The following is an 18,097-nucleotide window of genomic DNA, read 5'->3' as shown; positions in this document are numbered from 1 at the left end:
GCTTGTGTGGCTTTTGCTACCAAATAAACCTGTTGGACTTTAACCTGGTGTTGTTAAACTTCTTACTGTGTTTACCCCAGTCCAACGCCGGCATCTCCACATTATGTGAAATTAAAACAGAAATGTTGGAGTTGCTTGGCAGATTTTACAGTGTCCGTGGAGAGAAAAGCAGAGTTTAGATTTTATATCGTAGATGCTTATCAGAGTTTCAGACCCTCCACTGGGTGTTCATGAAGCTTCTCTATCCACTCCGTTGCCTCTTTTACCATCCAGTTTCTCTCCAATGTTGAAGCCAGGATAACTGTCATGTGGTATCTGGAGTGCACACACCATGCATGCTCCATTGGTAACTCACTTTTGCGCATATGAGAGTTTTTCGTGCAGCTTCTCTTTCTCGCAGATTCTGGGGAAGCGCCTCATAGATTCATCGAAACCCTACAGTGCAGAAGGGGGCCATTCAGCCCATCGAATCTGCACAGACCATAATCCCACCCAGATCCTATTCCCTCATATTTACCCTGCTAGTCCCCCTGACACTGGGGTCAATTTAGCATGGCCAGTCGAACCTAACACACGCATCTTTGGAGTGTAGGAGGAAACCGGAGCACCCACGCAGAAACGGGGAGGATGTGCAAACGCCACACAGACACTGACTCGAGGCCGGAATTGAACCCGAGCCTCTGGCGCAGTGAGGCAGCAGTGCTAACCACTGTGCCACCCCAAACATTCACAGGAAAACATGTTCCATCCAATATTATTATACATGATCCTATTATAATCTGAGCCATGGAGCCTATTTACAAATATGCTAAATGAATTGATACAGAAAGGAAGGTGCAGAGGAACTCCACCATAATTCTGTTCCAGCTGTTATTAACACAGAACAAACACCTACAGTTAGATGTGAACTTACTGGAGTTTCAACAGATAGAGTAAACAAGGGATTTTCTCAGCATAAACGGGACATTGACTTATTCCATGACTTATCAATAAGAATGCACTGCATTCACAGCAAAACATGTTCAATCCAAAATCTCTGTGTGGCAACTTACTGAATAACAACCGGGCTGGCAAAGTTTGAACAGTATTTCATTATAGCAAAAGGATACAAAACAGAACTATGTCAGGAATATAAGTAGAAGCAGGAATAGAGGGTCTCTACTTGGCCCGAGGTGATCTCGAACCTCCAGCCTTTCAGTTGGCAGGTAAATTTATTGAACAAGTTACAGATTAAATATGCCAGTTGCTTGGGTTCAGTGTTTTCTCCACCTGGGTTCAGTTTCCCGACTCGATGTTGTGCAAAATATTGTAATCCACAAGAATCATATTAGAGTTGAAAAGTTAACTATGTTTCATGCATCACATTTGTTGCCAGAACTGCTGAGAACTTCCAACACTGTTTTTATTGTAACATGAATTATTGACTTCATCATACACATGAACACAATAAATAGAAAAAGGAGTGAAACTGTTGCCCCATCGAGCCTGCTACCCTATTCAATACCATTATGGCGACCCTTGAGCTTCAACTCCATTTTCCCACCAACTCCTCATATCCTGAATTCCCCAAGAGCTGAGAAACCTGTCTATCCCCGCCTGAAATGTGTTCAATGATGGAACATCCATAACTGTCTGGTATAGAGAATTCCAAAGATTCACAACCTTTGAGTGAAGGAATTTTGCCTTATCACAGTCCTAAATGATCAGCCCCTTATCTAGGGACTGTGCCCCTGTGGTTTGGATTCCCTGACCAATAGAAACAATCTCACTGTCCCCCCCTATCAACCGCGCTGAGAATTGTTTAGGTTTCAATGAGATCGCCTCTCATTCTTCTGAACTCCAGAGACTTTCAGGCTCATTTACTCAGCCCCTTTCCATTAGACAACCCCCTCATCTGAATTAATTTACAATTTATTGCAAATAATCTGTCGCCCATAATTGAACATAAAGTGGCGACTGTGGTAGAGACCCGTCTCTGTACCAGGTTGTACAGTGAGGGGAGTTAGATTATATATTAACTGGAAAAAATGAGGACTTTATAGATCAGGATAATCATCTTTTAAATATTCCTTTGAAATAAATAACATATGTATATTTAACTTGAAAAGATATGAAATGTCAAATCCAACTCTGCATATCATTGGGTCAGGGAAACTTAATTTTCAAGCACTGTGCGTGGAAACTGCAGAAACTCCTGTTCCTATTTCAATATTTTTTTTCTTAACTCATTTTTCAAAATGGAATTGGACAATGGCGTGAAAGGGAGAAAACTCGGGATTATTTAGAAACAGAAGAATATTGTTACTAACCGTGTTGATCTTTGATAAAAGCTGGCACAGGAGCGATGGATCGAATGGCTTTCTAATGAGCTGTGGTCATTTTACAATTCCATTATTCGATCAATGTCTCTACAACATCCCGAAATATCCCAGCCCAATTCTATTCATGAGAAACAAGATCTTGAAGTTCAACTTGACTCCACAGTTTGACCATTTCAGGACAGAGAAACAGAATGAACGTGGTTCAGTTTAGGTGTGACTAGCAGTGACAGTAACAGCAGATTCAAGCACATTAAGGGGAACAGAGGGTAAACAGAAGTTATTCTCTCTGGTCAGGAAGTTTTGGAAAAGGTGGTATAGTCTAACAGTTCAAACCAGACCCTTCAGGAGTTTAAGTATAGTGAGAGGGGATCTCATAGACACTTATAAAATTCTAACAGGATGAGACAGGGTAGATTCAGAAAGAATGTTCCCAATGGTGAGGGCATCCAGAACTAGGGGTCATAGTTTGAAGATAAGGGGGTAAACCTTTTAGAACTGAGGTGAGGAGCAATTTCTTCACCCAGAGGGTGGTGAATGTGCGGAATTCACTACCACAGAAAGTAGTTGAGGCCAAAATGTTGTCTGATTTCAAGATGAAATTAGATATAGCTCTTGGGGCTAAAGCGATCGAGGAATATGGGAGGAAGGGGGGGAATCAGGATATTGAATTCGATGATCAAGATGAATGGCGGAGCAGGCTCAAAGGGCCAAATGTCCTATTCCTGCTTCTAGTTTCTAACACAACACAGAAACAGGCCATTCAGCCCATCCAGTTCCTGCTGGTGTTTCTGCTCCATGAGAGTCTCCTCCCATCTGTCCACATCTAAATCCATCATCATAACTATTCCCTTGACATGGAAGTTAAATTAACAGGAAGAACACTCCCATGATAGGTGAGAATGGTTTACCGGTCCCAGAAGACAAATGGACGGATGATGCAGAGTGCTAGTCTCTGTAGCTGGTGGTGGCAGACTTCTCTGAACGGCTAACTGATGTGAGCCAGAGTGTGGGTGTTGGGCTGAAGCCACTTCAAAACCTCTGCTCTCGAGAGCCTGTTTTAACCTTTATGCAGACAGTTGGGTTGTGTGTGGGTCATGAGATCCAATTGTATCAGGGTCAGAAATGCCTTGATTATGGGCCTGTGCTAGAAACATGTCTTTGACAAAGATAACAGGCCAATCCTATGTTGTCAGCTAGCAAGCTGCTATGTAAATTTTCTTAAGAGAATATCAGATATTTCTATAACAGTCCATAAATTTCTGAAGGTTTTTGTAAGGTTGTCAGTGATTTCTGACAGTCCATTACTTCAATTGATCTTGTCTCCATTCCCGTGCCAAGGGGATTTCTGTACCAGGCGGGAAGGGTAACATTTGGGAACTCTCAATTCGCCACCCAATTCCCATTCTCCTTCTTTCTGGTGGGTAATGGAGGTGTCACTGTGTGTAATCAGTGAGAATTGTCCGGATTAATCTGCACTTTCTAATTGGAGATGTTAATCAACGGAACCTCTCACGCACTGAATTGTAGAGTTCGTACCAAAAATGGATAGGCTTGAGTTGTTTTCATTGGAGCATAGAAGACATCAATATTAAGAGCATTCAAATGGTTATTGGATAAACATATGGATGATATTGGAACAGTGTAGGTTAGATGGGCTTTAGATTGGTTTCACTGGTCGGCGCAACATCGAGGGCCGAAGGGCCTGTACTGCGCTGTAATGTTCTATGTCTGAGGGGTGACCTAAGGTGTACAAGATTATGAGAGACATGGACAGAGTGGAGAAGGAGCAGCTGTTCCCCTTAGTTGAAGGGTTAGTCACGATGGGACATGAGTACAAGGCGAGGAGCAGGAGGTGTAGGGGGGCTGTGAGGAAAGACTTTTTTACCCAGAGGGTGGTGAGTCTGGAATTCGCTGCTGAGGAGTGTGCTAGAGGGGGGTTTCCTCACAGCCTTTAAATAGTACCTGCAAAACCATTTGGCACGTCATAACATTCAAGGTTGTGAGCCATGTGCTGGTAAATGGGATGAGGTGGGAGGTCAGGTCTGTCTTGCGTGTTGGTGCAGATTCAATGGGTCAAAGGGCCTGTTCTGCACTGTATGGTTCTGAGACCAATTTAGGATTGGAGTAAAAGTTCAGAATGTTGTTACAAACTAATTTCTGATGAGAGTTCCTGAATTATGGGGAATGATCACAGAGAGTGTTTCTTAAAAGGAAAGTGCAGCCCCGAGAACACAATCAGCTATAGATCCAGAATATTAAACTCCAGCCCAGTTATAGAGATTATTAACATCAACAAAAACAAACCCCAACTGTCAGAATGAACATGGTTTAGTCCTGGATGTGATCAAGAGCACAACAGCAGAATACAACCACTGTAGTCACTTGTGAACTCGCTGGTGTCTCAACAGGTAGGCTGACTGAATGAATCCCCTCCCACACTCAGAGCAGGTGAATGGCCTCTCCCCGGTGTGAACTCGCTGGTGTACTTTGAGGTGGAATGAAGACCTGAATCCCTTTCCACAGGAAGTACAGCTGAACGGCCTCTCCTCAGTGTGAACTCGCTGGTGCTTCTGTAGGTCAAATGCTCCAATGAATCCTTTCCCACATTCAGGGCAGGTGAATGGCCTCTCCCCAGTGTGAATTCGCTGGTGTCTCAGCAGGTTTGCTGACTGAGTGAATCCTTCCCCACACTCAGAGCAGGTGAAAGGCTTCTCTTCAGTGTGAACTCGCTGATGTACTTTGAGGTGGAATGAAGATCTGAATCTCTTTCGACAGGAAGTACAGCTGAAAGGTTTCTCCCCAGTGTGAACTCGCTGGTGGACACTGAGGTTGGAAGACGACCTAAATTTCTTCCCACAGAAAGTACAACTGAACGGCCTTTCCTCAGTGTGAATTCGTTGGTGCTTCAACAGGTCAGAGGATCGAGTGAATCCTTTCGCACATTCAGAGCAGGTGAAAGGCCTTTCACCCGTGTGTTTTCCCTGGTGTATCTGCAGATTGTATAACTGAGTGAATCCCTTCCCACATTCAGGGCAAGTGAACGGCCTCTCAGTATGATTTTGCTGGTGCGTCTGCAGGTTTGATAACTGAGTGAATCCCTTCCCACATTCAGGGCAGGTGAATGGTCTCTCCCCAGTGTGACTGCGTCGATGGATTTCCAGCAGTGATGGGTAATTGAATCCTTTCCCACAGTCCTTGCATTTGCACAGTTTCCCCATAGTGCCGGTGTCCTTGTGTCTCTCCAGGTTTGGTGATCAGTCCACACTCAACGTGCGCAGTCACTCCACAATGTGAATGGTGAATTATGTTTTTTTCAGGCTGTGTAACTGGTTAAAGCTCTTTCCACAGTCAGTTCACTTGAGTGTGTGTCGCTCGGTGCTTTTCCAGTCACACTGATGTTTGGAATCTTCTCCCACAGACAGAAGAGACAAAGATTTCTCCTTCTGAATTTAAAGATGATATTCAGGTCCTGATGAATCGAGTAACTCGTCAGATCTCAAAGTGATGTTTGGTTGAGTTTTCAGTCTGCAAATTCTTCCCTTCCAATCTGCTGTGAAAAGAGTTTACAAAAGGCATCACTGTCAGTACAGAAGAAAAATTCAGAACAGACAATTCTAGTTTCTATGGAACAAATTTTCCTCTCTTGTCCCCCAAAGCTGCAAATCCCCATCCCACCAAAGCTCCCTCCTCACTGTGCTCAAATCCAAACAAAGCTTTGGAAAATTCTTCCTGTAGCTTTTTAACAAACTTGCACAACTAGGGATAACCAACCCATTCACCGACCATACAGAATAAGAAGTCTCACAACACCAGTTAAGGTCCAACAGGTTTATTTGGAATCACGAGCTTTCAGAGCATTGCCCCTTCATCAGGTGAGTGGACCATATATAATAGCAGACAAAGAACAAAGAACAGTACAGCACAGGAAACAGGCCCTTCGGCCCTCCAAGCCTGTGCCGCTCCTTGGTCCAACTAGACCAATCGTTTGTATCCCACCATTCCCAGGCTGCTCATGTGACTATCCAGTTCAGTCTTAAACGATGTCAGCGTGCCTGCCTCCACCACCCTACTTGGCAGCGCATTCCAGGCCCCCACCACCCTCTGTGTAAAAAACATCCCTCTAATATCTGAGTTATGCTTCGCCCCTCTCACCTTGAGCCCGTGACCCCTCGTGAACGTTACTTCTGATCCGGGAAAAAGCTTCCCACCGTTCACCCTATCTATCCCCTTCATAATCTTGTACACCTCAATTAGATCTCCCCTCATTCTCCGTCTTTCCAGGGAGAACAACCCCAGTTTACCCAATCTCTCCTCATAGCTAAGACCCTGCATACCAAGCAACATCCTGGTAAACCTTCTCTGCACTCTCTCTAACCCCTCCACGTCCTTCTGGTAGTGCGGCGCCAGAACTAGACGCAGTACTCCAAATGTGGCCTAACCAGCGTTCTATACAGCTGCATCATCAGACTCCAGCTTTTATACTCTATACCCCGTCCTATAAAGGCAAGCATACCATATGCCTTCTTCACCACCTTCTCCACCTGTGTTGCCACCTTCAAGGATTTGTGGACTTGCACACCTAGGTCCCTCTGTGTTTCTATACTCCTGATGACTCTGCCATTTATTGTATAACTCCTCCCTACGTTATTTCTTCCAAAATGCATCACTTCGCATTTCTCCGGATTAAACTCCATCTGCCACCTCTCCGCCCAATTTTCCAGCCTATCGATATCCTGCTGTATTGCCCGACAATGCTCTTTGCTATCCGCAAGAAACATTTATTTCCTCATTGCGTTAACTTTGCGTTTCCTCAGACGTTAACTTTGTGTCCAAAACTTAGTGTGTGGGGATTTAATGAGCGCCCACACTGATTGACAGCAGCTCCAGACAAATGAGAAGAGGAGGGGTGGGGCTGGAGGACTGAGCTGAAGCAGCTGGTCCTCCAACCAGAGCGAAAGAGGGGCGGAGCTGAGGCCGGTCCTCCCTTATTGGCTGAAAGTCAGCCTCATTATGGATGAAGGAGCAGCGCTCTGAAAACTCGTGATTCCAAATTAACCTGTTGGACTTTAACCTGGTGTTGTGAGACTCCTTGCTGTGCCCACCCCAGTCCAACACCAGCATCTCCATATTGTGGATGCTGATTGGTGTGAAAGTTCAGGGGAAAAGTGGCCCTTTGAGTTTGTGTCTTACACCAGATGAAAGGCTGTGGGTGTGGAGCAAGCATTTCAACATTTGTTACTGCAATGATTTGATTTATTGCCACATGTATTAGCATACAGTGAAAAGCATTATTTCTTGCACATTATACAGACAAAGCATGCCGTTTATCGAGAAAGAAACAGAGTGCAGAACGTAGTGTTACAGTCATAGCTAGGGTGGAGAGAAAGATCAACATAACGTGAGGTAGGTCCATTCAAAAGTCTGATGACAGAAGAGAAGAAGCTGTTTTTGAGTCGGTCCGTACGTGGCCTCAGACTTTTATATCTTTTTCCCGATGGAAGGAGGTGGAAGAGAGAATGTCCAAGGTGCGTGGGGTCCTTAGTTATGCTGGTTACTTTGCCAAGGCAGCAGGAAGTGTAGACAGAGTCAATGGATGGGAGATTGGTTTGGGTGATGGACTGGTCTTCATTTACGACTCTTTGTAGTTTCTGGTAGAAGGGTTAGGACAAATCAGGGAAAAGGTTCATGTTGTCAGCATTATGAACAACACAGGAAAGCCAGAACCTGTGAGAGGGAGAGCCACCACAGACACGTCGAGAAGAGAAAGTTTCCCTTTGTCACAGTCACACAGGATGCCATTAGAAACTTTGATCAGAGCTGGTTCATCACAGGAGCAGAAACCTGATTGGGGCATGGCTGGGGGGGGGGGGGTGGTGGGCTGGGGCGTGGTGGTGGGGGAGTGGCGAGGGGTGTGTTCAGAATCGTGCAGTTCTGGAAAGATGGACATGGATTTGAGAGATAACAAAAGATCTCAGCATTTTTAACAGGAAAGTGTGGTTGGAGATGATCCATAATTTCCAAAGATGGAAGAGTGAAGTATTAGATTTATTTTGATCAGGGGAAAACGATGGCAGATTTAAAGCAGAGTGTGTTCGCATAACAGAGGGAGACAAGACCTAAAGGAACAGAACTTTTAACAATATCAGCAAACATGAGAAAGTTGGGTGGTCAGCAGATTGTTGGGGATTAGGTCGAGAAGCAGGAGGTGGGTCCCAATGGCAAGATGAGCACTTGAAGAGCATGAGGGACTTGACCTCCTCTTGGGAAAAAGGAAGGGCAGGTGACAGAAGTGTTAGTGAGGGATCACTTTGGGACCAGTGATTATAATTCCATTAGTTTTAAGACAGCTATGAAGAATAATAGGTCTGGCCCAAAAGTAAAGATTCTAACTTGGGGCAAGGCCAATTTTGACGGTATCAGGCAGGAACTTTCAACAGTTAATTGGGGGAGCCTGTGGGAAGGCAAAGGGACGTTTGGTAGGGGGGAGGCTTTCAAAAGTGTGTTCAGGGTAAGCACATTCCTCTGAAAGTGAAGGGCAAGGCTGGTATAAGTAGGGAATCCTGGATGACTCAGGATATTGAGGCCCTGGTCAAGAAGGAGAAGGAGGCACATGACATGCATAGGCAGCTGGGATCAAGTGGATCTCTTGAAGAGTATAGAGGGTGTAGAAGTAGAGTTAAGAGAGAAATCAGGAGGGCAAAAAGGGGACACAAGATTGTTTTGGCCGATAAGGCAAAGGAGAATTCAAAGAGCTTCTACAAATACAAAAAGGGCAAAAGAGTAACTAGGGAGAGAGTAGGACCTCTTAAGGATCAGCAATGTTATCTGTGTGTGGATGCACAAGAGATGGTGAGATCCTAAATGAATATTTCTCATCAGTATTCACGGTTGAGAAAAACATGGATGTTAGGGAACTTGGGGAAATAATTAGTGATATCTTGAGGAGTGTACTTATAACAGAGAAGGAGTTGCTGGAAGTCTTAAAGCACACCAAGGTAGATAAATCCCCGGGACCTGATGAAGTGTATCCCAGGACACTGGGAAACTAGGGAGGAAATTGCGAGCCCCCGAGCAGAGATATTTGAATCATCGATAGTCACAGGTGAGGTGCCTGAAGATTGAAAGGTGGCAAATGTGCCTTTGTTCAAGTAGGGCTGCATGGAAAAGCCTGGGAACTACAGGCCAGTGAGCCTCACATCTGTAGTGGGTAAGTTATGAGAAGGTAGTTTGAGAGACAGGATCTACAAGCATTTAGAGATGCAAGTACTGATTAGGGACAGTCAGCATGACTCTGAGTGGAAAATCATGTCTCACAAATTTGATTAAATTTTTTGAAGGGGTAACCAAGAAGGTAGATGAGGGCAATGCAGTTGACATTGTCTACATGGACTTTAGCAAGGCCTTTGACAAGGTACTATATGGTAGGTTGTTGCATAAGATTAAATCTCACGGGATCCAGAGTGAGGTAGCCGAATGGATCAAAAATTGGCTTAATGACAGAACACAGAGGGTGGTTGTAGAAGGTTGCTTTTCAAACTGGAGGCCTGTGACCAGCGGTGTGCCTCAGGGATCGGTGCTGGGTCCACTGTTATTTGTCATTTATATTAATGATTTGGTTGAGAATTTAAGAGGCATGGTTAGTAAATTTGCAGATGACACCAAGATTGGTAGCATAGTGGAGATTATCTCGGATTGCAACAGGATCTTGATCAATTGGGCCAGTGGACTGACGAATGGCAGATGGAGTTTAATTTAGATAAATGCGAGGTGATGCACTTTGGTCGATCAAACCAGGGCAGGACTTACTCAGTTAATGGTAGGGCGTTGGAGAGAGGTTCATAGCTCCTTGAACGTGGCGGCACAGGTGGACAGAGTAGTGAAGAAGGCATTCAGCATGCTTGGTTTCATTGGTCAGAACATTGAATACAGGAGTTGGGATGTCTTGTTGAAGTTGTACAAGACATTGGTAAGGCCACACTTGGAATACTGTGTACAGTTCTGGTCACCCTATTATAGAAAGGATATTATTAAACTCGAAAGAGTGCAGAAAAGATTTACTAGGATGCTACCGGGACTTGATGGTTTGAGTTATAAGGAGAGCTGGACAGACTGGGAGTCTTTTGTCTGGACCCTAGGAGGCTTAGGAGTGATCTTATAGAGATCTATAAAATAATGAGGGGCATAGATCAGCTGGATAGTCAATATATTTTCCCAAAGGTAGGGGAGTCTAAAACTAGAGGGTATAGGTTTAAGGTGAGAGGGGAGATACAAAAGGGTCCAAAGGGGTACGTTTTTCACACAGGGGTGGTGTCTGGAACAAGGTACTGCCAGAGGTAGTAGTAGAGGCGGGTACAATTTTGTCTTTTAAAAAGCATTTAGATAGTTACATGAGTATGATGGGTACAGAGGGATATGGGCCAAATGCGGGCAATTGGGACTAGCTTAGGGGTTTCAAAAAAAAGGGAGGCAGCATGGATAAGTTGGGCCGAAGGACCTGTTTCCATGCTGTAAACCTCTATGACATGGAAAAGAAAGTAAAGAAAGATGCGAGTTCAAGGCTCAAACAAGGCAAAACTGCAGCAAGCAACTCACCTCCCGACTCCCCAAAGCCTATCCGCCATCTACAAGGCACAAGTCAGGAGTGAGATGCAATACTCCCCACTTGCCTGGGTGGTGCAGCTCCAACAGTTTGTCCAGGGGGCTAGTGGATGGGAGGGAAGCAGCAGAGACAGTGGATTGGATTGTCGCAACCTTAGTGGCCAAGTTTGGGTTTCGCCAGGGTCACTCAGCTCCTGACCTCTTTATAGCCTTGGGCCAGACATGGACAAGAGAGCTGAGTTCCAGAGGTGAGGTGAGAGTCACAGCCCTTGACATCAAGGCCACATTCGACCAAGTGTGGCATCAAGGAGTCCAAGCAAAACTGGAATCAATGGGTATCAAGGGGCTAACACTTGGCTGGGTGGAGTCAAACCTGGTATATAGGAAGATGGTTGTTGAGGGTCAGTCATCTCATCTCCAGGACGTCTCTGCAGGAGTCCCTCAGGGCAGTGTCCTCGGCCCAACAATCTTCAGCTGCTTCATCAATGAACTTCCCTCCTTCATAAGATCAGAAGTGGGGATGTTCGTCGATGATTGCACAATCTTCAGCACTATTCGCGACTCATCAGACTGAAGCAGTCCATGGTCAAATGCAACAAGATGTGGACAATATCCAGGCTTGGGCTGACAAGTGGCAAGTAACATTTGCGCCACACAAATACCAGGCAATGACCATCACCAATAAGAGACATCCTAACCACCGCCCCGTGACATTCAATGGTGTAACCATCACTGAATCTGCCACTGTCAACATCCTTGGGGTTACCATTAACCAGAAACTCAACTGGATTCACCACATAAACACAGTGCTACAAAAGAAGGTCAGAAATACTGCAGTGAGCAACTCACCTACTGACTCCCCAAAGTCTATCCACCATCTACAAGGCACAAGTCAGGAGTGTGATGGAATACTCCCCACTTGCCGGGGTGGTGCAGCTCCAACAACACACAAGAAGCTTGACACCATCCAGGACAAGGTAGCCTGCTGGATTGGTACCACATCTATAAACATTCAATCCCTCCACCACCGACATTCATTGGCAGTAGAGTGTACTATCTATAAGATGCACTGCAGCAGTTCACCAAAGATCCTTACACAGCATCTTCCAAACCCACAACCACCTCCATCTAGAAGGACAAGGGCAGCAGATAAATAGGAACACCACCACCTGCAAGATCCCCTCCAAGCCACTCACTATCCTGACTTGGAAATATATCGCCATTCCTTCGCCGTCGCTGGGTCAAAATCCTGGAATTCCCTCCCTAACGGCATTGTGGGTCAACCCACAGAACATGGACTGCAGCGATTCAAGAAGGCAGCTCACCACCACCTTCTCAAGGGCAACTAGGGATGGACAATAAATGCTGGCCAGCCAGCGACGCCCATGTCCCACGAATTAATTTTTTAAAAACCCCGTGAAATTAATTTAAAACAGAAAAAAAGGGGGTGAAAGAGAACCCACAAACACAGGTTGTGAAATTGAGCAGATTGAATCTGGTAATTTGTAGGCTGGCACTCAGAAAAAGTGACCATGAAAGCTGTTGGATCGTCATAAAAACCCAACTGATTCACGAATGTCCTTCAGGGAAGGGAACCTGAAATGTGATCTGGGATTGCACAAGACCCTGGTCCACAAAGTAGGAGAGGGTGAGAGAAAAAGAGAGGGAGAGATAGAAGTTGGTGAAGAAGAGGGTGAAGGAGAGATATGAGATAGCCACATCTTAACCAGAATTCTGACAGAATCCTCTAAAACCTCATTCTCCACCACCAAGATAGTCATAGGTGTATCTGAACATCCTCATCCTCAAGTTCCCCTCCAGATCATACACCAATATAGTTCCAAGTCAAGATACTGTGTGACTTGGAGTGAAATCTTGCAGGTTCCTTTGCATTTGCTGCCCTTGTCCTTAGAAGTACACGTCACCGCTTGGGATGTGTTGCCGAAGGAGCCTGGTGTATTGTGGAGATGGCACATACGGCTACCACTGTGGGCAGAGAAACTGGGGTTCTACTTGAAGCAAAGTAGATTCAAGGCCCCTTACTATACTCCTTATACACCTATGACTAGTTGGCCAAATTCCCCTCCAACTTGATTTTCAAGTTTGCTGATGACACCACCATAGTGGGTCGGATTTCAAACAATGATGAGACGGCGAACAGGAAAGAGATGGAGAATCTGGTGAACTGGTGCAACGACAATAATCTCTCCCTGATTATCAACAAAATGAAGATGATAATCATTGCCTTCAGGAAGCGTAGTGGAGGACATGCCCCTGTCTACATCAAAGGGGACAAAGTAGAAATGGTCAAGAGCTTCAACTTTTTACATGTTCAGATCATCAACCACCTGTCCTGGTCCCCCCATGCCGACGCCAAAGTTAAGAAACCTCACTAACTTTCTCAGGAGGCCAAGGAAATTTGGCATGTCAGCTATGACTCTCACCAGCTTTTACAGATGCACCATAGAAAGCATTGTTTCTGGCTGTATCACAGCTTGGTCTGGCTCCTGCTCTGCCCAAGACTGCAAAAAATGACAAAGGGTTGTGAACGAAGCCCAGTTTATCATACAAACCAGTCTCCCACCCGTTGATACCGGCCACACTTCCCGCTGCCTCGGGAAAAGCAGCCAGCATAATTAAGCAGCCCACGCACCCAGGACATACTCTCTTCGACCGGAAAAAAAAGGTACACAAGTCTGAGGTCACGTACCAACCAACTCAAGAACAGCTTCTTCCCTGCTGCCATCAGGCTTTTGAATGGACCTACCTCGCATTACGTTGATCTTTCTCAACACCCTAGCTAGGACTGTAGCACTAGATTCTGCACACTCTCCCTTCCTTCTCTATGAATGTTATGCTTTGTTTGTATGGTGCGCAAGAAGTAATACCTTCACTGTATACTAAAGATGTGACAATAAATCAAATCAAATATGTGGGGAAGAATTTTTACACAGTGAGTGGTAATGACCTGGAATTCAATACTTACACTCAGAGGCTGATAATATCCAAGTCCTGACAAATCGAGTGATTCTGTCCAACTTCGATGTGATGCTTGGATCGAGTTTCCTGTCTAAGAATCTTCACCAATTATCCTGCAAGAAAAGTAAGGGGACTAAAATTGTGTGCGGTACTCCAGATGTGGTCTTGCCGATGGCCTGTGCCATTACAACAGCAGTTCCGTACAGTTAGAATCATAGAATCCCGGCAGTCCCAGGAAAGGCCATTCACCCACCAAGCCTTCACTGACAACAATCCCCCTCAGGCCCTATACCCGTCACCCCATGTATTTACCCTACTAATCCCCCTGGCATTAAGGGGCAATTTAGCATGGCCAATCCACCTAACCTACACATCTTTGAATTGTGGGAGAAATCCAGAGCATCCGGGAAACCAATGCAAATACAGGGAGGACGTGCAGACTCTGGACAGGCAGTTACCCAAGCCGGGAATCGAACTCGGGTTCCTGGCGATGTGAGGCAGCAATGCGAACCACTGTTCCACCTGACAATGGACTCATGTGGTCTCACAGCACAGTAAGTGACCATTACTGTGTCAGCGCCAGCCATCAAGCACCTATCATGCCTGTAGAGTGAGTTTCTTTCCTATCACAGCTGGTTAACAATCTGCTAACAGTGTGAGTCACCTCTATATTTTAAGCTCAGACATAGATCTCAAACTCTGCTGGTAATGGCTTCCACATTCCCAGCACTATATCCCAGTGCTTCACTCAGGGAATGGCTCTCTCCCCTCACCCGCCCTCCCCCAGCACTATCACTAACTCCCACCCGATCTCCCTCCCCAAAACCCTATACCAGTTCCCTCCCCACCCCTAAAGCTCCCTCTCCGCTTCCCCAACACCTCTCCCAAACCCCTCCCCTCACCCCCACCGCTGTCCCCAGCCCCCTCAACCCTTCCCTCCCCCTGACACCCATCCCTCTCACAACCCAACACCCACCCCCAACCTCGCTTCTCTTTCTCAACCTCACCCCACTCCCCTCCTGACATCACCCCAGTTTCCCGCTACTCCCCACCTCCATGCCCATCCCCCAAACCAACCCCACACCCCCTCCCCCACCCAACCTACACCCCCCCACACCCACTCCCCCCACACCGAACCCTCCCCCTCAACCAAGCCTCACCCCCTCCCCCCAACAACCCTCCCGCCCCTCCACACCAACTGCCCCCCCCCTCGAACCTCCCCCATGTCCCCTTCCCCCCAACCGTCCCCTCCAAACAACCGCCCCCATGCACCCTCCCCCCCAACTGCCCCCAGGTCCCCTACCCCCAAACACCCCCTAACCCCCATGCCCCCTCCCCCAACCGCCCCATGCCCCCTCCCCCCAACCGCCCCCTCCCCACAACCACCCTCACTGCCCCCAACCGCCCCCACGCCCCCCTCTCCCCCAACCGCCCCCCACACCCTCTTCCCCCCTCCCCTCAATGCTCCCACCCGCCCCCTCCCCCCCCAACCGCCCCCACGTCTACTCTTCCACAACCGCCCCCTCCCCCCCAACCGCCCCCACCGGCCCCCTCCCCCCCAACCGCCCCCACGTCCACTCTTCCACAACCGCCCCCATGCCACCACCCGCCCCCTCCCCACAACCACCCTCACTGCCCCAACCGCCCCCTTGCCCCCACACCCCCTCCCCCTAACCACCCCCCACGCCCCCTCTCCCCCAACCGTCCCCTTCCCCCTGACCCGCCCCCTCCCCCCAACCGCCCCCACCCCCTCTCCCCAACCGCCCCCACGCTCCCACCTGCCCCCTCCTCCCCATGCCCCCTCCCCCCAACTGCCCCCACGTCCACTCCCCTTCAACCACCCCCAGACCCCCACGCCTCCTCCCCCCCAACCACCCGCCCCCAAGCCCCCTCCCCCCCACGCCGACTCCCCCCAACCGCCCCCACGCCCCCTCCCCCCAACCGCCCCCATGCCCCCCTCCCACAACAAACCCCATGCCCCCTTTTCTCAACCCCCTCATCGACCCCCACACCTCCTCCCCCAAAGACCCCCACACCCCCTACAACACCCATGCCCTAACGACCCCCACATCCACCCAACAACCCCCACACCCCCTCCCCCCCAACCGCCCCCACTCCCCCTCCCCACACCCCCCCGAACCGCCCCCAGGCCCCCTCCCCCATAACCACCCCCACACCCCCTCCCCCCAACCGCCCCACGCCCCCTCCCCCCCAATCACCCCCATGCCCCCTTCCCCCCAATCACCCCCACACCCTCTTCCCCCAATCAGCCCCACGCCCCCTCCCCCCAATCACCCCCAAGCCCCCTCCACCCCCAAGGCCCGTCCCCCTTAAATCACCCCCACACGCCCCCCCAATCACCCCCTGCCCCCCAATCAGACCCACGCCCCCTCCCCCCAAATCACCCCCACGCCCCCTCCCCCACAACTACCAACCCCGCCATCGACCCCCACACCCCCTCCCCCAACGACCCCCATGCACCGTCCCCCCCAAACACCCCTACCCCCACCAACCGCCCACACGCCCCATCCCCCCAACCGCCCCATCCCCCCCAACCGCCACTCCCCCCCTCTCCCCAACTGCCCCCACGCGCCCTCCCCCCCAACCGCCCCCACCCCCCCACAAAGGCCCCCCTCCCCCCAACCGCCCCCACGTCCACTCGCCCCCACCGCCCCCCTCCCCCCAACCATCCCCACACCCGTTCCCCCCCCACGTCCACGCCCCCCAACCGTCCCCTCCTCCCCAACCGTCCCCACACCTGTTCCCCCCCAACCGCCCCCACGTTCACCCCCCCCAACCGTCCCCTCCCCCCCAACCGTCCCCACACCCGTTCACCCCCAACCGCCCCCACGTCCACTCCCCCCAACCGTCCCCTCCCCCCCAACCATCCCCACGTCCACTCCCCCCCAACCGCCCCCACGTCCACTCCCCCCCCCAACAGTCCCCACCCCCCCAACGACCCCCACGCCATCTCCCCCCAACGACCACCACGCCACCTCCCCCCAACGACACCTCCCCCCCAACCGTCCCCTCCTCCCCACCCACCCACCCCCCCATCCGCCCCAACAACCCCTACCCCCACACCCTCCCACCCACCCGTCCCCACAACAACCCCCACCCCCACTCCCTCCCACCCACCCGTCCCCACAACAACCCCCACCCCCCTCCAACGACCCCCACACCCCCCACCCCCTCCCGCCCACCCCCCCAGCCCCCCCTCCCACCCACCCCCCCAGCCCCCCCTCCCACCCACCCACCCACCCGCCCCCTCCCTCCCCCCCACCCGCCCCCCTTCCCCCAATGACCCCCACACCCCTCCCCCAATGACCCCCACACCCCCTCCCCCAACGACTCCCGCACCCCCTCCCCCCACGCCCCCTCAACCCACACCCCATCCACCCCAAAGGCCCCCACCCTTCCACCAATCCCCACCAGCCCCCCTCACTCCCCCACCAGCCCCCCTCACTTCCAATCTAGACTAATCCCATTTATTTGCACTTGGATTATCGCCTACTGCACCTTGGCGATTTAAATAATTGTCTAGATGCTTCTGAAATGAGAGGCTCCCTGCCTCCACCACCCACTCAGGCAGCGAGTTCCATATTTCCAGCCAAGTCTGGTAAACATTCTTTCCTCACATCCCCTCTGAAACACTCCTCACCTCTGCCCTTTGGTCAAACCCAGACAGACATGGGGACTGGGCATGCGCTGTCCTCACAGCGCTCCTCAGGTGAGTAGGCGCAGGCGCACAGCGCCCACTGGAAACATGGCCGTGAACTCGGGGCAGAAACGGGAAAAATAACTGGGCTCCGCTGGCTGCAGACGAGAACAGGGGATTCCATTTTCTGAGTTTACGTTTTACATCACCTGGCTACGTCCACCCACCCGATTCATCGCTCTCTCCGAGCCGCCATTCCGTCCACTTACCGACCAGTCCAATGTACATCCGACCTCAATCTCTCTCGCCATTACTCACACAGCGCATGCTCCAGTTCAAGCCCCGCCCTTCATTCACTCCCATTGGTTGGAGGACCAGCCGCTCCCGCTCGGTCCTCCAGTCCCGCCCCCTATCTGTCTATTGGTCCGGAGCCTTCCGTCAATCAGCCAAACATTGTGACAGTTTCAGATGGTGGGAGTGGCCACAGACTCAGGCTGACTTGCTGATTATTGTACGAAGTCTGACAACACCAGGTTAAAGT

General features: G+C 49.8%; 1 protein-coding gene and 1 pseudogene across 1 annotated transcript; one reads left to right on the top strand and one right to left on the bottom strand.

Moving 5' to 3' along the window:
• The window catches only part of LOC144482895 (uncharacterized), a 348,044-nt pseudogene that overhangs the window by 152,265 nt on the left and 177,682 nt on the right, over positions 1–18,097 (top strand).
• On the bottom strand, positions 1,385–17,876 carry LOC144482912 (uncharacterized). Its single transcript, XM_078201769.1, has 3 exons — positions 17,826–17,876; positions 13,906–14,011; positions 1,385–5,871 (listed from the first exon to the last, which is right to left on the bottom strand). Exon 3 carries the CDS (start codon positions 5,537–5,539, stop codon positions 4,700–4,702), a length of 840 nt encoding a protein of 279 aa, XP_078057895.1. The 5' UTR covers positions 5,540–5,871; positions 13,906–14,011; positions 17,826–17,876; the 3' UTR covers positions 1,385–4,699.

The sequence above is a fragment of the Mustelus asterias genome, unplaced genomic scaffold (genome assembly GCF_964213995.1).
Source record: "Mustelus asterias unplaced genomic scaffold, sMusAst1.hap1.1 HAP1_SCAFFOLD_43, whole genome shotgun sequence".
NCBI classification, from domain to species: domain Eukaryota; kingdom Metazoa; phylum Chordata; class Chondrichthyes; order Carcharhiniformes; family Triakidae; genus Mustelus; species Mustelus asterias.
This window is presented reverse-complemented; position numbering and strand designations above follow the sequence as displayed.